At 42.2% G+C, this 20,861-nt stretch overlaps 1 protein-coding gene across 1 annotated transcript in view; it reads left to right on the top strand.

Moving 5' to 3' along the window:
- The first annotated feature begins 10,233 nt into the window (after positions 1–10,233).
- Positions 10,234–20,861, top strand: part of cmss1 (cms1 ribosomal small subunit homolog) — a 57,174-nt gene continuing 46,546 nt past the window's right edge. Inside the window, exon 1 of the mRNA XM_083638531.1 lies at positions 10,234–10,325. Coding sequence (XP_083494657.1) covers positions 10,286–10,325 — 40 coding nt within the window. The 5' untranslated portion in view covers positions 10,234–10,285. The remainder of the gene's footprint in view (positions 10,326–20,861) is intronic.

Below are 20,861 nucleotides of genomic sequence, written 5' to 3'. Positions count from 1 at the left end.
AGTCTGGCTTGAGCGACTAACAGGAAGTGTAAACACAATCGGAAATTCTGATTGTGTTTACACTTCCTGTGACTCATAAACCTAGTCGGACTCATAATGTGAGTCAAACTAGGTTTGACCAGGTGAGTCAGACTAGTTTGAGCAGGTAATTTGAACAGGAAGTCATGACACAGTGGGTCAAGTTGGCGGGGCTACAGAAGGGAAATATTTGATCATGTTTAGTCTATACTTCGTCCTGACTTCTATTCGTATCATTACAGTATCGTTACACCCGTTTTCAGCTCAGACCAAGCAGTGAAAGCAGCTTTTAAGCCGCAGTGCAAATGCAGCCTCAGGGTGAATAAATAGCCCAGAACAGTACTAGCACCGTGCACTACCATGTAGAGAGTTTATTTTAGCGCAGGGAATCTAATGGCTATTTTCCTATTGACCTCTAGCGGTAATTACCAAGTGAAGACCCCAAACGTTCCCGATCTGCATCTTTATATGCATGCACAGTGGCAGCAGTGTGATTATTGTAAGCTAAACACAATTTATTTATTGTGTTTATATTTTAAAGGCATTTAAACTCAGCCAGCACATGTGATACATACCACAGGTCCTTAGCCAAGTTACTTATTTATTATCAGTCTACCATATACCATGCTTCTGTAAGGTGTCAGCATCTAGAAAGGGAAATACCATTTTCAAAAGTATTGATCAGGATCACGGTGTCATAAACAGATGTGTGTCATTTATTCTGCTGAAAATAATCAGTGAACTGAGAACACCAATCCAGAGGTTAGAGTGAATCAGATTTGTGTAAATGTCAAATCTGTGTTGTAGATACCGATCGATAGAAGCAGACCTTTGGCTCATTCTTTTCTTGGCGCAGGTTTAATTCAATATTCACAGTGAATTCCTGGGTAATTGCTCTTGATAGCTTGACAATGAGCTTGCACAGATGTTGGTTTGTTGCTTCTGAATGCATCAAGTAATGTTAATATTTGATGTTGTTTTGACAGGTTCAGTGATATGTGATACTCCTGTGGTGGTGGTGGTGAGTGGTTAGTGTGTGTGTGTGTGTGTGTGTGTGTGTGTGTGTGTGTGTGTGTGTGTGTGTGTGTGTGTGTGTGTGTGTGTGTGTGTGTGTGTGAGAGAGAGAGTGCATGAGACTGCGAGTGCCTGCATAGACATATCACATATCAACTCTTTAAATACAGCATCTATTATTTTATCAATATACAAGAAAGACAAGAAAGAGATATGGTCATCTACTTTTCAGGAAGTTTCGAGGCGAAGGAAATACTAAAACGTTGGTAAAATCGTGATAATACAATTAACTTGAAGGTTTATTGAGCCTGCGTGAAGCAAACACTCAATGCAAATCCCAATAACTGCAAGACTGAGCAAATGCCAAGGGACTGTTTGCAGTGATATTTGATGGATTTCTCCAGAAATGGCGATTAATAACGAAGATGATGAAGTTACTATCTGTCTTGCTGGAGGCTGGAGGCTGGGAGAGGGAGCAGGGGGGCTGCTTTGGCATGGTATTACAGTCCTCATTTGCATATGTCACTCAGGATCTTATTGCACTGGAAGCGGGAATGTGAAATGCCATGATAACACGAGCAGGTCTGTGTGTGTTTTCAGATTTTAGGATGTGGCACGATCAAAGCCAGAATATACATTTGAGCGGGATGGCCCCCCCAAAAAGTTTTTTTTGGGGGGGGGATTAAAAATTACAGTTCATTAACTTTATCTACAGTGTCATTCCAGGAGCAGCAGCCAGCTGGTAAGGTCTTGTTTATCCAACACCACAGGCGTTGCCGCCTGTCCTGGCTCGCCTCTGTTGGGTCACTGAACACCACACAGGCAGCAAGGTCCTATCTGACAGGTGTATGATCCAGAAGAGCCCTCTCACCTTGTTGTGTGCCTTCGCTCGCCACAGATGTCTAATGTTGCCATGGCGATGTTGTATGTGTCACTTGGCTTCCAGCTGGGTGGATGGCCCTCTGCTCTTTAGCAATGTCACTTCTATAGTTAACAGCAATCACCCCTGTCACTTACCGCTCTAATTATCAAGGGGGGGGCAAAATGTCAACGTGGCTCTGCTCACACTGTAGAGTCCCTCCTGTCGCAGCGTCCACATCTATTCAGAGGACTCGCGCGTGCTGCCGTCATCTTCACTTGTAGTTTTTCTCCATTCCATCTGTTGGAAACAAGTGTCAATAAGAAGACCGTTTTGACATTAATATCGATCATCTTTCAAGTGCAAAAGTAAATTTTGAGAACCATGATTATTCTACATTGTTAAAATAAAGGTCCAGTCAGCACGTCCGATTGACCTTCTCCTATTGTATTTGCTGACTGGAGTAGCTCTGTATTTGATCCAATAATACCCAGCTTTTGCAGTCACATTTTGGCACTTACTTTGCTACAGTATCACAGTTACATCTCTCATAATAACACGCGTGTAAGAGTAACAGCAACACTGTGGCAATTGGATTGGTCTGCACTTGGGCGCACATCAGCAACATCTCAACTAGAGAAGCAATGTGACTGTGTGTACACAATCTCATCAGTGGTCGTTTCACATCTTTGGAACGGAGTAGCAAGGAAGGTCTTTTGAAATGCTAGTGCACAATTTGGGGATTCAATCTGACAAGATGCTATACATGTAAGCTCAAAGCTGTGGTGGTGGCTTCTGACGTACAGGACAATCCTCTACCAGGTGCAGGGAGCAGCTTGCACCTCCAGTGCCACCGGACCCCGAGTGTTGACTCCATTGCTGACAGCTGAGCTGGCCTGACCCATGTGGTTAGACATTTGGTGAGGTTGACAGTAACTGGGACCTACTCCATAAAGATGCCTGCACTGAGATGCCTTCTGTCTTACTTGTAACCCCTGACACATCCACAGGAAGGCTTTAACTTGTGCATCCCATCTGTGGCCGGCCGCGGAGACACACTGCCTGTACAAGGGACACGCAACTACACACCGATGCTGATGCTGTGCATAAAGACAGAAGCCCATATAGAAATATAATATTCTGACGTAACGTTACGGTAACAGTATTTAAAATAAATCTCAAACCTATGTTGTGTATATGCTCAAATTTCCAAAATGCATACATTTGACCCCACCCCATATGTTCAGATTAATACATATATTAATTTGATGAATATATTTATGTAAAATATGTATGTTTCAATAACAATCAGTACATGTTTTATTTTCTTTAAATATACTGTATGCATCAAAGTAATATTTGTACATATGTACAAATAATATAATAATATGAAACATGTAAAAAAAATTTTTTTTTTACTTTGTCTTTTTACAGCTTACCTATATGCAAATACTTTATATGTTCACAAATACATACACTAGAACGAACAAAGAAAATGTACCGTATGTCAGCATACAAAACACTGTCAGAAACCCCCAAAAAGCCAAAGCAATGCAATGCAATGAATATGTGCCAAGTGTTTAGAATGCAGCTGGGCTCCATGCAGGTCAGGCCCAGCCAGCTGCTCATGAATACAGTTGTAATTCAGAGACAGAGGAAGTTATGTGTGCTGAAGTTTAGGAAAGCTCAAGGTCACTCTCTGTTCATTTGCACTTCCTCACATCGCTTTCCAACCTTTGCCTGGCCTTGCTGCTGACCCCCCTGTTCTACCCCTGCGCCCTGGCACACCCATATGACACTTAGGCTATTTTATTTCATCTTCCTTTGAACCAACTTGTTTTTATGCTCTTATTACATTTGAGAGAGCCATTGTGTTGAAAGTAAATACTTTATTCTGCTTGGCTTGCTCCTATCTTTTTCATCTAAGGGCAGGCAGGGTTATATGTAAAAAAAAAAAAAGACTGTTGCACTCTCTGGTTGTTGTTTACTTTGCAGCATGGTTAACCTGCAACACTAAAATCAGGCAAATTAAAGCTATATCGATACACATATTATCATCCATCAATGGCAGGATTGGTTCATTTTTTCCAATTAGCGCTTTCCATTGATTTATGAATCAGATAGGTAGGCAATTATTGTATCATTAACTGGATCCTCATTAGATAGAAGTATGAGGAATTAAAGTATAATAGTATCAAGTCAATCCCTGAAATATGTTTAATCTATTAGCTCATTTGGGAAGAGCAGATATCTCATAGCTAGTCGGAGCAACCAACAAACAAAAGAACAAAAAGTTTGTTCTATTTTTCCTTATATATGACCCAAGTAGGTGATGTTGTTGTTTTTGTTGTTTGTGTTTTGTCTGTGTACTATACAGTATGTCCAAATGAGCTGTCTACGGGGAGCAGACCAAAGTGCTGGAGGACCTGCTAAGAGCGAGCTAGTCAGAGACGAGCGGCTGCACCGGCATCAGAAGCCACCGGCTAGCAGGTAAGCTCCACTCCTCAAACTACCTCGTCTGGCAAAGTCTCTGTTTCTCTAATTATATATGTTCACGACGGATCAGATTGCCGGAAGCTAGACAACAAACGAGTATCCCGATCCATCATACCTGGAGTCGTGTACCTACCGTGTCTATCATGGACGTTCTGTATGGAGAAATACAAAAGAGGCACCGGCCAGATCTTAGGTAAAGAAGAGAGTAGCTAGTTTCATGAGAGTGGAAACACAGCAAGAGGATAGGCAGAAGTAAATGCCTGGATGCTTAGTAATGAGCACTACGTTGCCTGAATGCTTAGTAATAGCACTGTTTTCAAAGGCATACTTAGTCTTTGTCTCCACTCTCACTTGCTTCATCCTCCCTGTCTTTGTCCATCTTCAGCAGAAAGAAAAATACTCTGCATCAGAGAGGAGGATGGCATCCAAAAATAACATCTCCTTGTGATCATTAAGAAGAGAAAGTGGAGGAACAGCTGTTTACAACAAAATAAACACATTAACCGACGCACTGCAGTGTGCAATCACAGAGGCCCAAAAAGACAGCTGCCAGGCGTTCATCACAAAGACTTTCATCTTCTCTTGCATTCGTTCTTCCAACTTTCCACAGCTATCTGCTGTGTCTTCTTCTACACCTCCTTTCAGTGTCACTACTACACCTTTACTATCACTTTTTACTCACATATAATAGTGTTGGACTGCTCAGACAAATAAATTCACATTTGGAAAAAATATTAGATGATGTTATAACATATAGAACATTATGTGAAAGCAACTCAAAGTTACTCAAAGAATCTAAATGGCTATAGCTTTTAGCACTCATTCCGAACCATCACAATCCGTCACCTCTTTAAAATAGCTCACAGGTGTCATTTCATTATTGTTCCATTGATGCACTAAAATGTTATGCTCAAGACTTTTTTGGTACATGAGGCAATTGTGAACCCTCATGTACAAATTAGCCTATTTGTAAAAAAAAAAACATGCAATTATTCTTTTGTAGTTGGTTGATTAGTCCAGAAAGAAAAACCGCAGATTTACAAGTTCCCCAGAGCTGCAGAGAGCAGGGGTGCTCTTCTGCACAGAGGAAAATTGCTCCTGGAGGAAACGCAGGAAAACGACGGACAACAATGACAGACGAGGAAGAGGATGGTCTCTTTCGCGGAGTGATGCTTAATTACATATGAAGGTGTCATTTGGAGCCCATTGTGTTGCCTGGCTGTTGTTGGCAGACCTCAGCACAATGTGTTGACTTTCTCCTTCCTTTCTCTCGCGTTCTTCATTTGATTCTTTCTTTCTTCCTTCATTTTGAGGGCTCCACAGCACAACCATTTTGACCCTGTATAATTTCCTCCCTAATCAGCCTGTTCTCTCTTTTTGTGGCAAAGCTTTCATCAAGCGTCTCACTGCCTCGACCAGCCACAAATGTGTTATTCTGACAGAAGAAACGCAAAAAAGCATGCAATTAGTCCCAGGAGACCTGTCCCTCCTTCCCCCCGCTCTGCTACAGCTGCAGAAAAGAGGGCACCATTCCAATCACGCACCCTCCTCCCTCCTCCTTTCTCTTCTTCTCTGTGTGCTGGATAATGAGATCACCCAGCCCTACCATAATGACAGTGCACGCCAAAGATGGTTTATATGAGTGATCTGTAATGTACACTATAGAAACACACTCTGCTGTTCTTTCCCTCCACAGAAACATCGATGATTGTGATGAATAATGAGGTTTTACGCTCGCATAATTGCATCTGTCATTTGTAAAAAAGGTCACACTTTGAGGTGTGTCATCCAAATATAACATGTAAGGCTGATTCTTTGTATTATTTGGCACTTAATTAAATGTCAGATAGAAAGAACAAAAGTAACTTTCCCCCCTGGATTATACACCACCACAGAGATGAGTGCCTTTATTGCTTTTGTCCCCTTCCCTGAGTAAAGTACCTTTTATTGTATGGTGAGGCATGCTCTGTGTGTGAGTGTGTGTGTGTGTGTGTGTGTGTGTGTGTGTGTGTGTGTGTGTGTGTGTGTGTGTGTGTGTGTGTGTGTGTGTGTGTGTGTGTGTGTGTGTGTGTGTGGTAGAGGAGGGAGTGCAGAAACTAAACTTATATACAGTAGTCTAGTCAAGTTTATAGCTCAGCCAATCTGAGACGACAGATTCAATGACTGGATGCCGCCGCAGACAATAAGTATAACAATAACAACGTGAATAAGGCCATTTCAAAGGAACTTTAAAAGGTGAAAAAGGAAGCGGTGGAAAGAGTTGGCTACAGCATCAAAAAGCACTGGCTTCTAATGCAATTAGTTTTCTCCTAAAACTTGCGTTCAATTAACCAGCATTATGTTCCGAAACAGGAGTGAACGCCATGTGGTTTTTACGTCAGATTAAAAATAGGTGGTCATTATTCACCAGGTAGCCTGTCGACAGTACAGTGACCTATCATCTGAGCAACACTCTTGTTACTTTGTAACATGATGAAATAATTGCTACAGCTATATAAACCCAGTTTAGTGTGGTCTCACTTGCCACTTGAACATGAAGAGACAGATTGGAGAACGGAATGTATATTATGGATAAGTCAGGGCCAGACTCTTTCATTTGGGCAGTCATCCCACTCCAACAGATATCAAGGGACATTATTTGACACCATTCATAAGCAGAAAATAGAGCCCCAGAAACACGGCCATTCTGTAACTGTAACATTATCTCAGTGAAATGTATTGAGGGTGATGTGGCCCTAGTTAAGCACCAGGCACTGGTCTGGTCCCCACATAACAAGGCTAGGCTAAAGTTTAATATGTTTTAATGAGCTTGTGTCCCACGGTGTCTGAATTTGTATAACCCCTATATACCCCAATATATTAGATAAGGAGACAAAGAAATATGTTAATATACCCGGGGCAGCCATCCCACTCAGTCTAAAGAGGCTCTGGGCAGGTGGATACTTGCTTGGCTGGCACCCTCAAAAACCGTGATTAATGGAGCTATACAAATAACTTATGTGCAGGACTAGAGGCCTCACACAACTCCTCCCTTCCACACCTCCAGACATTCATCTCAGTCTGTACACACTCCATCTCCTCCCAGTTCTACACCCACATAACACCGCCCCCACTTATCTGCCAGAAGGATGTGATGAAGCAACTAAATATAGGCTATACTGTAGGGCCATATGATTTCCGCAAAATGGAAAAAACGGATGGAATCATGGAATTTGGTAATAAAAATAGAAACAACTGTAAAACATGGAATATTGCAGATTTTTCCATAATTTGGCTGAAATTGATAAAAGGCCTAATTATCAAAATAAGTAGATCTAATTACCATAGTAACCTAAATGATTTCATAATTGTAAAATAGGCCTAGAGAAATTATTCATCTTTCGATTGGGGTGTTTTGAGAGGGAGGTCGGCCTTCCGTGGGACGCTTAGTGCACCTCACAACTTAGTTTTCACCTTGAGCAACATGTCGAAGAACCAATGTCTGAGAGAGCCAAGTCGTAAAAAAATATATACGTAGGCTATATATATATATTGTAGCGACTCAGGGTTTGACATGTCTGTGGGGATTACGACGTTACGTGAAGGCAGCATAGACGCTGTTAGTGCCACTTCCTTCCTGTCTCGTGGCAGGAGTCAGTCTGGATATGTGAGCGAGCTGACTGGTCGTGTGTGGAGCTAGCAGCGAAGCTACCGCTAGGAGCTGTATGTGAAGCCAAGAATAAAAGCCTGTACCAACGATAAGTCTCCGGTTCCTTGGGCGAATACCCGATTCGCTACAATATATATACCTCCTAACCCCTAAATTAAAATTTAAATGAAAAAAACGGAATTTGGAAAAAAATAAAACGGATTTCATATGGCTCTACTAAGCCACTTCTTAACATGCAGTGGAATCCGGTGGCTCAGTGGTAGAGCTGTCGCCTCGCAGTCAGAAGGTCCTGAGTTCGATTCTCGCCTGGGACACTGTGGGCGCTGTGGTTGTGTTCCCCCCCATATCTTCAGTGCCTACTGCCCAGGTGGGGTATCTCGTCGTAAGGGCCTTTCTGTCTGTGTGGAGTTTGCATGTTCTCCCCGTGCTCCCCCAGGGGGGTTCCTCCGTATATAACCCCCCCACTAAAAACATGCAGAAGATCAGATCGTCATCGTCATCCGACCAGTGACGACAACATCCGAAGTCGGTCCCCGGGCGCTGTACGAGAAAGCGACCACTGCTCCTGGCCTGCCCCAGGAGGAAAGGACAAAGCCAGGATGGGTTAAATGCAGAGGACAAATTTCACCGGCCACCGTCAGCATGTGTGTGTTGTGGCCCTCCGTGCATGTGTTGTAGTGTGTTGTGTGACAATAAAGACGGGCTGCCGTCTGAAAAAAAATGTTTAAAAATCGTTTAAAAATCCGTATTATAACCCGCTCCTAGCCGGTTGGCCTGCATGTTAAACAACAATTAGCTGGCCTACGCGCACTCCCGCGAGTCCATATCATATTCATCTCGGTCGCTGGTGTAGGATCCGGATTAGCGCAAAAGCGCCTGCTGTTTAACTCTGGCAGGTCATGATCCAGATCATCTCGCTGTTATGTGTGAGTGGGCGCGACCATTAATGTCCCATCATTATTTTCATGAATGGACGTAGCGTTAGTTACATGGCTGGATTATTTGGAAGAGAGCCAATATAGGTGAGTAAACAACTAAAAGTTGAATCCCCCATCTGCCAGTTTAAAAATGCAACAAGAGAGATGATAGCCTACTAGAGTTGCGCGATCTTGACCTCAGTCAGTCAATCGCCAGCCTTTGACATTGCCAATACATGATGTCATTGCGCAAACACATGGCTATATATTATATGGATGTTAACGTCGATATTAATTAGCTTCAGCTGCGCTCTTGCTGTAGGCTACTTTGCTAACTTAGCATCGATGCTAGCGGGACTTACCCAGCTATCGTCAGTGCCTGCTTTTACTGCTGCTTGCTGGTAATAATCCCATCATTCCCATATCAGAAAAAGTCTCCAGATTTGTCGCTAACGTTAGTCTCTTCTGAGAAGTTTTCTCGAGTTGGATGCAGCCAAGTCTATTGTGTGATGAGGCAGCCATTTGAGGCAGGCAGTGTTGTGTGACTGAGCATCCACACTGCGGAGAGAGGAGAGGAGCTGACTGACTGACAGCCTATGGACCCTCTGTTAAAACGGCATGTTTATGAATGGAGTTTGGTTACAGATTCACTAAAGCTGTTTCCTATCACATTTCTTGTTATCGATACATGCTACCGCCCACTGGCAGAAAAAACGGCTCATATCCAGTTCTTTCTAAACAAAGACCCCTCATGTTTAAAAAGGTAAAACCGGAAAATATGCCTCCACGTGACCTCCATCTATGTGCTATCAGTCATAGATAGAGGTCACGTGGAGGCTGGGTTTACCCAGGCTAACCTAGACCTACTCTTACACATCATCATACATCTATGATATTCATGCACCCTTGTGAATCAAATCACACATACCCATTTAGTTTATTATGATAGAGGACAAAATTGATAGTAGCCTACATCATTTCCTTTCTGTCAGTTTAAAAACGAGAGGAAACTCACCAGTCACCACATGAAACAACAGGGTGCAGCCCATGGTGCAGCCTTGACCATTGGTAGGCGGTGTTACCCATCACAAATTTTAAGGTTTCATTTCAACACCTCAGAGCTGAAAGTCCGTTTGTCAAAATATAACAGCCAAGCCTACCTCATTCCTCATCCACTGGTGTTCACAAAACGATGTGAGGAGCAACAAGTGTCCTGCTGTTTGTTTTACGTGGTTTCTAGTTGACATGTTGAACTTGCGGCTTGTGAACACACCTCCCAGCAGGCTCTCTCAGCGGTAGTTTTTGGATTGGATAGAATTCTGGTAGAGAAACATGGGAGACGACTTGGGTAATGAGTGGTGGAAACATGAAGGTAATTCGGCTATCTTGTTCAACTCTGTAACTGGGAGATTTAGGTGTATCTTCTTTGACTGAAGATGGAAAACTAGCTAGCGTTAACTCTTAGCTTGCCGTTGCCACAAGACGAGATCCTTGCTGTTTGTTGCTTAGCCTTATGCCTTAGCTGTATGCTAACGTTAGTTAGCAAGTCAGTTGCTAATTTGCTTGGCATTTAATAGTCGCCAGACAAGTTTCTATACTAACGCTATAGTTTAACGTTACCGTTGTTTTTGCTAAGCTGGGTAACGCACCGCAGTGTAACTTCGGCTGGTGTAGGTTAACGTTAACGTAAAGCACGGGTCGTTCACATTGCACACATGACATGTAGCTACTAGCTATATAAACACATGATGTGACGCTCAACCACGTGGGGGGGAGAGGTGGATCCCAGAGATGACTTGTGGTCGTTGAGTTTAACGGGCTGTGCTTTGCTGTGCTTGCCATGCTTAAATTGTGCCTTGCTCACTGAGCTATGTCGATGGCCTTGCCCAAGTGCTCCACACATAACTTTCTGTATCTAGCGTTAGTTGATTTGTAGAGGACGCTGCCTGCTCCCCATGCATTGTGCATACCAATAGAGGGCAGTGCTGTGCTTTTTGACTTGATTGTGTCTGACATCAGCAGAGCAGCGATTAAAATCAAGACTGGATCACACACACACACACACACACACACACACACACACACACACACACACACACACACACACACACACACACACACACACACACACACACACACACACACACACAGTCCCGATACGTGCTGTCCTTTGGTGGAGAGATATTATACATTCTGGTAGAACCTACTGAATGGTAGGAAGCACCGAAGCAGCATATTGTTATACTGTCATTCCCATAATCAAGTCAAGTCAAAGTTTATTTATATAGCACATTTACACTAACCTGACGCTGCCAGATCGATGAGTTTGCTTCAAATATCTGTTTCACAAACAACATCCATCTGGATTCGGCCAAGCTACATTGCTGAAGAGGGCGGTCACTTTTTTCAAGCTACTAGGCAGGTGATTGGATGGACCGTCTGTCTGTCACCGTCTGGGCTTGCCAGCGCCAACCAATCAGATCGACTTCCCTTCATGACGTAGCAGCGCCTGATCAGCTAGGACTACAATTGCTAATAGTTAGCATGGAGGTCGCAGATTTTTTGCTGTTTTGTAAGGTGAATATTGGGTGCAACCATTGACTATTCAATTTGCCAAAAGAAAGAAGAATTACTGCAGATGTCTGACTGAGGATGAAGTGCAGGTAGGCCATTTTGCACGTTAAATGTAACTGATTGGATTAACTGATGTTACGCTAACGATAGCAACATTTGGAGGTTGGGGTGCTACGTCTGATGATTGATGATTAATGTTAACAGCGATTCATTCATAACACATATCGTTGTTCGTTTCTTCAGGGAACTGATGACACGATATGACACCGAGTGGCACGCACCCTGGACGGCTAACGTCATGGAGACGCAACGCTCTCTAGCCTTTATGATCATGGCAACAACCAAATGCTTTGATACAATATAATGATTTAACGCTACTATTTAACTGGTGAATTTTAGCATATGTGTCAGTGGAATGGTAGATATTTACGCATGACTGGAGAATGTTATTTGCTTACTTTTGTAATAATAAACTAAACGGAGAAATGACGGCCGTGTGTGGTGTTGTTGTTACATAATCTGCTGGTCTTGAGGCATGATTGGGTCAAATGATAAGACGATGTAAATGCATAAAGATGTTGTCAGATGAATCTGCGAAAGGGAGCTGCCTGGAGCCCAGAGGACGTCAACAGAGAAGAGGAAAAACACCCTGGTTACACCATGCAGCATGTATTTGGATATAATCTCTAACTTTAAGAATGGTTCCTTGTTGATATACCGTATTCCTAGTATTGGCTCCCATGACGTTTGTTTACCCCCTATCTAAAGTACAAGTGCAAAATCTTAAGCTACCGGTATGTTCTATCGATAAACCAATTTCTCGAATAACAGCTCCAAAATATCAGACATATAGGACTACTATATGCTAGAGCTATATTCACACTTCACAGTATAATTTATGCAAGCGGGGGAAAATATCAGATAAACTGATTGTTGTATTGTATCCTGAGATCTTTAATCTCGCCTGTATAACATAATATGTCACTCGGACACCAACGTGAGTTAACGTGGTTTATTAAACAGCAGCCAACATTCCAATCATAGCAGAATACACTTCAGCTAGCAGTAAAGGGACAATACATCACACTGATCTTTGCAGTTCTGTGTTGATTAGCTAATAATTCAGTGGCATTTTGATTAACGTTATGATTTATTTCGATTTGGAACAAAAATGATGGTTTAACAGATTGCATGTTTACTGGGCTGTGGTGAGAGTGAGAAGGGCTTTGTGTTTGTGTGACTTGCGTGAATGGCTAGCCGTTAGCCATTACAGCCTTACAGCTAATAAGTTATCCCAGCCTAGCGGTCTATCTCCCCAAATTCTACAACAATGTCTTGTTTACTAACGTTCATAGTTGATAACATTACAGCAATACAGTTACGGTTTCGTACTCACTGTAAGATCAAGTGTTTAACGTTTATGTTAGCTTATTGTTTTGAATAGAATGTTTGACTAGCACACTGGAGCTAGCCTCGGTAGCCGCCGCCATGTTGAATAGTGAAAGAACTACAAACGCAGAGGCGCCTCTCGGTGGCGTCACACCCGGTCTCGCCTAAAGCCCGCCCCTAGCTCACGCTGATTGGTGCGCCTGTGTGGCGGCCGGTTTGAATGCATCTCTGAGGCCAGGGCCAGACTGAGGTGGATTGTGAATTTGTGGAACAATGCCGCCCCCGTCTGGTGGAGTCAGGCTACATTTACACAACCACGGTTGACCAAAGTGCTGAACAGCCAATCACAAATATCAAATAGACACATACAGTTGGTCAAAAATACTATAGGAATAAGAAGAACAATACACATAATAGCCTAGGCACAATAAAAGTAAGGACAAGGGAGACAACCCGAATTGAAATCTAATGAGAACAGATGGGTCTTCACTCAGCAAGTGACTTAAAAATGTATCCTCTTCGACCACATTGCGCTGTGGCGGCAGGGGCGTTTCTAGGCAGTGGCTAGTGGTGGCATTGGCTGCTAATTGGCCACCCCAGGTGCCACACAAACATCCTCTTCTAAATAACTGATGTTGCCGCTTCCAAATTGTTGCATAAAATCCACTTTTATATCGTTGATATAAAAAAATCCTTGATGCAATACCATTCAGGAAGTGTGGGGGGCAGTAGGGACAGCGACACACCATGTTTACACTACTGCCCCCCACACTTCCTGAATATATTCCTGATACTTGTCATATATTGGGGGGGGGGGTGCTTTTTGTGACCACAGGTTGTACCTAGCATGCTGTTGTTGTTGTTGTTGTTGTTGTAGTAGTTGTAGCTTTAGGCCTGTTTAAGGGTGTTCTCAGACCCGTGTTTTTTCCTGCATGCACTGTGGGAGGCTTTCCACTATTGTGTCCGCTATTCAGAGCTCTATTGGTCCATCTGTGAACGCTGTATCCTTTAGGCTTGGGAATCCTTGTTGGACCAGGCTCTTGGAATGACCCCAGAGGAATCTGATTGGAGGAAACAGAGACATGACTACATATTAGGCTGTGTTCATTATTGGAAAATCACTGCTGCAGAATGAATTACTTTTTATGAATTAATGAACCTCCTAATGTTTGTGTGAAGATTTATGTATGGACACACATTTATGTGTTTAGGTTGGCCTCTTAGTAAAAAGGAGAAGCAACAAGGTGCTGATGATTGGAATAATGACAAGGCAAAGCAAAATTCTCTTCATGCAAAAATAATGTATTTATTCCAACATGGGATGGCTTATGCCTTCACCACACTACCTTTTGCACACACAGAGGTTTGTGCCAATCTTTTTTTGTAGGTTGGCCTCTTTACACTGACTGACATCCTAGTCTTACTTCCATTTCTGTGTAAGAGAAATGCTCGACAGAAGAGGAGGAGAGGGTGACTGCAAACATATGAGACAGAAAAGGAGAAGTGAAGTCTTATGGGATTGATTTAGAAGTATTGGACATGAAGAGAGGATTGATGAGCGCAGGAATACGTTTATGGTGATGTGTCATGTGGCTAAATGCTCTTGCTAATGACAGAGGTTCCCATGAGGCCTCTGTCACACGATCATCTGCCCAAACTCAGCAAATAGCTCATCTGGTCTCCACCTTGCCAACCGCTGATGTCAGGGCACTAAATGTTCCTCCATGTTTGTCATCATCTGTCTGCTAGGATGGCCGTCTGCCAGCTTCTCCCACCGTAGGATGCTGCTATTCAATGGCCCCTCAACTCATACCGTCTGCTAGTTTCTTATCCAGATGAGACATGGCCACCAGCTTTACTAACTAGATCGAGTATAATTTTGGGCTATATAAGAAAGTGTGAATCTGGCTTTTTATCATGCTGAATTAGCATTTTAATGTGTTGTTAATGATGATTGCTCTGCGCTTGTCATTCTATATACGGTAACCTCATTTGCTGTGTTGGCCTGTTATTGTAAAGAGTTGATGTGTTATCTATCTTATGTCTAATACACAAGCATGTACCAGTATCCCATCATTCCTCTCGGTGTGGCTTGTCCAGCGGTGGCGTCTTTCTGTGGGTGTATTTGGAACTAGAGATGCACCGATTGCCATTTTCTTGGCCGATTCCGATTTCCGATTTTTGAATAGTCTGACTTGCCGATACCGATTTTGGCCGATTCCGATTTTCTTTCTAAGAACAATAGATTGGATTGATTGGAGGAAACAGAGACATGACTACATATTAGGCTGTGTCCATTTATTGGAAAATCACTGCTGCAGAATTAATTACTTTTTATGAATTAATTAACACATTGAATGCCAGCCATGTTTTCATTCCTGTAGGTAAGTTGTGCCAGGGGTGTTTTTGACGATTCTGGCTCATTTTAGAACAGCCGAGGATTCTTTTCTGTTACGAATTCATGAACACCAATCATCTAAAAATAACTAATAGAATGTGTGCTTTCTCTGTCTAAAAGAGTTAGTTTGCAGAGTTAGTAGTTATGTAGATATTAGCCGTTGAGTACAGCATGGTTTCAGCGTCTGGAAATTTATTCAGAGATAAATGGCTTTTTGTGAAACAGTCACTTTAACCATTCATTTTTGGCATCAGTAAGACCGTCAGACATTCTAAACAATAGTTTTGAACAGTAATTTCCTCCATAACAACAGGAAACACCCCTCTCATTCAAACTCCTCCCTCCGTGTGTCTTCTCCTCCTTCCTCCTGGCTCTAATAACAGCGGGCGTGTCAGAAGCGCGTTGCTGCTGCCTGCCTGCCTGTCTGCCTGTCGGGCAAGACGAGTCTGAAATGGATTACTGTAAAATCGCGTCGCCATTTCCTTGAATGGCTTGCTCCCGCGGTGTGTGTGTGTGTGTGTGTGTGTGTGTGTGTGTGTGTGTGTGTGTGTGTGTGTGTGTGTGTGTGTGTGTGTGTGTGTGTTCGCGCGTTGCTGCGCGGCTCTGGGGGGAAGGGATCTCTGTCCGTTCTGTGTGTGTGTGTCCGGGCTTCTGACTGTAAAATCGCCAAGCCATTTCCGCGGGAGGCGGCTGCTTTTGTGGCTTTTGGGTCCCGTGGCTGTGACTTCTCTCGGTCTCTGTCGCCACTTAGTGGTCGGTAAAATAGATTACACACATGCTCTTGCTCCAAATAGTTATCTCGAAGATGTAAAAGGGGTTGATTGATGTCCCACCGTCAAAAAAAAAAAATGTTTATGTAAGACGAGTTAGCTCGTCCTTGGCACTTAAGCGCTGGATTATGTAAGACGAGTTAGGTCGTCTATGGCACTTAATGAGTTAACAGGTTATTTTTTTTTTTTTTTTTTTTACTTTGCTTTAATAGAAAATTAAGATTCATGTCACATTTCTTATCATTTGCATGAGGTAGGACGATCTCACTCAAAAACATCTCAAAATAAAAGTGTTCCAGGTTACTGGACAGAGCTTTTCTTTTTTGTGTAAATACAATGAATATAAAACAACCAGTATATCCCACAGCTATCATGCATTTATTTTCCAAAAGAAAAAAGGTGCAACAGAACAGGGGCTCCAGATGGAAAGTAGCCTATGACTAAATCTGTTACAAAGCATCTCTTCCCCTATGGGGTTTAATGTTTTTTTTGTATATGTCCCTGCCAAATAAACGAATAGAATAAAAATAAATAAACATCAAAATGTTATCCCTGGACAAGGAGTTTATAGCCTATAGGTCTGGAGCCCAGACCTTCGAAGCCATGCCCACTCTACAGTTGTGGATTTGGCTGTTCTTGAGTAGATAAGGAAATTAGTTTGAGTTGAGTTTACACACAGAGTCCGTTTCTTTTAATCCGCCATCCGGAAAAAAAATCATCACGCACAGTAAACCTTGCACACTGGTCCGATGCGTTTTATTATTATGTTCTATTCGCAATACGAAACAAATAGTCCTCCTCTCCTGTATCCACGTTACAACGTGACTGGCAGATAGCAGCAGCAGCTGATCTGCAGCAAGCAGCGGTGATATGGACTGCAGCTGGTCGGGGAATGTAACCAGGACACAGGGCTCGATAGTAGCCTACCTTCACTTCGCCAAGCCGGCTGTGTTGCGCGAGAGAGAGGGGCCAGTGAGGTGAAGCGAGCCGCTGAGATTGGAGTAGACTCCAGCCGAGCGGGACTCGGCAACGTACCCATGGCCGTAGCTAGCTATGAGGACGGGGAGGTCCGGACCTCCCCTAATATTTCAGAGAAAAAAATAAAACAATCTGCATGGAAAAGCATGAAAAACACGGGATCTCTTTTATTTTGAAACGAAAGGCAGGTCAGGCAGGAAATCATCTGACGCCACGTCCGCGGTAACTTGATTCTGAGAGAGCAGCAGCATGGTGGTGAGTGATGACTCTCTGTCTGCCTGGCGAGATAATTGAAGGTGAGCGAGCTGCGAGACAGTGAGCGAGTGAACGACAGACAGTGAGTGACACTGACAGATTTTTTAGCAACAACCAAGAAAGTAAGTGTCTAGTCTGTCTCTTAAGTAATGTTACCTGTGTGACACGTTGGGATGCTACTGGCTAATCATGCATGATGCCAATTGCCAAGCTCCCGAAGTCAGGTATGCAGGTGGCTATATGCATGGTTTCAGTTTCATGACCCAATAAGTAACAAAAAGAGGTGGTGTAAAGTTAAAAACAACATAATATATTTTATTTTATTTTTCAATCGTTCCTATCAGGAATAAATAAATGTCCCTCTGTATGTTTTTTTTATTATCGATGATGACTTTGTGTGTTGTGTACGGCTTGGGTTGTGTACCTGTGTTTGTAGGTGTCATTTTGATATGAATTTGGCTAAAACAGTTTGTGTTTGTTAGTTACAATTATGTTGACAGGAGAGCTGAGCAGGTGGTGACATGAAAGAGAATATACTGAATAATGACATCACAACAGTATAATCCTAATGTTGATTTAAAATGATATATTACTCTAAATATGGCTAAAAAAGGGGAAAAAAAAACCTCAAATTTTTTTCGCTGGACCTCCCCTATTTCGGAACCCTGGCTACGGCCCTGAGTACCCTCCGTGGCTTATTTTCAACTTGCATGTGTGACAAACTGTACAATGTCCACAATGAGGACGACATGCTGGCGTGTGTTTCCTTTTGGCTGCTTGGGGTGCGCGCACGTCACGTGAATGCATGCATCGTGCAGCTGCAGGTAATTGACCAAACAAAAAAAGGGGAAAGCCGACCGGCGCACAGAATCGGCTATGTGGACTGACCGGAGCCGGTCACCGGTCGAGGCCGATCACGTGAAAATCGGCCATTTCCGGTCACGTGCCGATCGATCGGTGCATCCCTATTTGGAACCGTGTACCATTTCAGCTGCGCATCGTATGTTGGTGTTGTGTACGTGAGAAGTACTCAGACGTATGCTATATATTAGCAAGACATTTTTTTGTATGACACACTAAGGTGTAATTGCTTGCTGCTGCTGCGTAACCTCACTTTCAACTCTGTAACACTGGACAATTCAGTGCCTGGTGGTAGAGATTTCAAACAACTACAATGTAAGTAGATATAATATGTATATATTTTTAATTACTATTGAAGCACTAATACTGTAAGCATTTAGGCCTTAATTCTTGAAAATGGACTCACAGCTATACGGGCCTGCAAGCTCGTAAGCCTCCTTGTGGTAATTAATGGAAGAGGTTGGTGACTAGTAGCTAGCTTGCTTTGATTATGGTAGTTGACTAGCTGCTAGTGTTGAGGTTGTAAACAAAGTTGTCAGAATAAATATAGTATAATTAGCTATGTAATAGCCTGCTGTGAATGTTTGTTGCTTTGAGCCTGAGACTGATGAGGACACTGCCTGTCATCAGCTTTTTGACAGGGGTGAAAAAGCTGGAGGGCTTTGAGGCAGCAGACCTCGTCTGGATCTCACCTCTGCCAAGGACCGGGTGTCCACTGTCTTCCCCAATGAGATTAAGGGATATCGTTTAATTTCAACTTTCTCAAAGCTCCACTTAAAATGTTTTCATAAATTATTATTGATCAAATCAATCTAATCGTGACAGGAAATGTGGGGAAATGATAAATTAATAAATCTAAAGGTGCATTTGATTGTTGTTGATGACATTTAAGTACCGTAAGTTTTTGTGACAGTGTTGTACTTGTTGTAACAGCACTACTGATTTATCACATCAAATACCATGGATTCGTCTTTTTGCTATATTTTTGTGTCCAGTAACCGCAGTATGGTATATGATAACCGCATGGTTAAATACATGGGATTTATCTGTAGTGTTGGTGACAGATCACTTGCTTTGACAGCAGATGAGTGAATGAGGGGGGATATGTGTTCACTGCAATTACTGCATTATCCAAAGAGGAAAAGGATTTCATCATTAATTGATTACAATGGCTGCCAAATGTCATTAGGTGCCAGTTAAGTACTATGATGGCAACTATCAGTAGTCAAAATAACAGAGACTTTAAATAATATAATTTAATGCATTTAAAAACATAGTCAATCACTATAAAACCACAATGACCCAGCTACCGTTAGGTGTTTGTTCTGAAAGGACAGACAACTCAGGGCTACCAGACGGGATGGAGATGATACCTCTTTCAATAAGATCCTCCTCACACTCCTGACTGCTTGTACCAAACATGGAGCTTTTGATGTGAGCTGAGTTTTCCAATGGGGCTTCACACATACACACGCAGTTGCATGGAGTTTTTTGGTTGAGATAGATGAAAGGTGATGTCAGCCTGATGCAGCATTTGCGTGTATATCCCTCATTTGTGTGCGTATCCCTTTAAGTCATGCATCAGGTATCAATGGGTTAATCTACAGTAACTACACCCATCAAACATGTTAGAATTTACTTTTTTAATCCAATCTTTATTTTGTGCATTTCTCCCCTTTTTCTTTAACAAACCAGACCAATAAAGATGCCTCCTGGTTTGGTGTAATATCGACCTATCAATAGGGGTGTCACGATACACTCAGTTCACGATACGATATGTATCACGATACTGGGTTCACGATAACGATACGATACGATACGATTTTAACAATATTTTTTTAAACTTGAATAATGACAATATATGACTGGAAAAGTAGTATTTTATTTGAAATGCACAAATACAAAACATGCTGTTGTGGGAAATTGTTATTACAATAACAACTAGAAAAAACATGAGATTGGAGATAAGGCTTATCTTGAAATAGAATGAGTTACACCGTCACTTAGATTTACTTTGAACTAAAAGGTTTCTCAGCAGTATAAATTCTCATTATGCATCTTCAGTTTTTCTTCAAACTCAAACAACAAGACTTTTCTTAGTCTATCTTTTATGCATCTTCAGTTTTTCCTGTCAAGTAAACAGTTTTGCCAGAAACTCAATTGAATGGTTTCTCTCCTGTATAACTTCTCATGTGTCTCTTCAGAGTCTTGTTCAACTGAACTACTTTCCATACATTGAACTTCAACAAACAAAGACGTTTCTTTGTCTACTTTTGAAAAAAAAAAAAAAAAAAAAAAAAATGTTTTTTTTTTTTTTTTTTTTTTTTTCACGATATGAGATTTCATCTCAACGATACATATCGTGACGTTTTACTATCGCGAAATTTCGTGGGACGATATATTGTGACACCCCTACCTATCAACCAAGTTATTTCAAAAGATGCTTGTAACTGCCAGGTGTGTTGGACTTGTTGGCCCCAGGAAATCAAAAAAAAATCAGGGTTCTGCCATTTGTATCTATCAACTAAGAAATACTAAGCAAATAATGGGATATAAAGTAATGGTAAATAAAGGTATTGAATCACAAATTAGTGAAAATATGTGAATGAATCTACTGAGTGCTTCAGACCTTTTTTCCACTGGTGGTGCTAGTGACACCAGCATGATTAGTTTTTTGCCACCA

Source organism: Poromitra crassiceps (genome assembly GCF_964638095.1).
Source record: "Poromitra crassiceps genome assembly, chromosome: 6".
Classification (NCBI taxonomy): Eukaryota; Metazoa; Chordata; class Actinopteri; order Beryciformes; family Melamphaidae; genus Poromitra; species Poromitra crassiceps.
The sequence above is the reverse complement of the archived record's forward strand: the minus strand, read 5'-3'. Positions and strand labels throughout refer to the sequence as shown.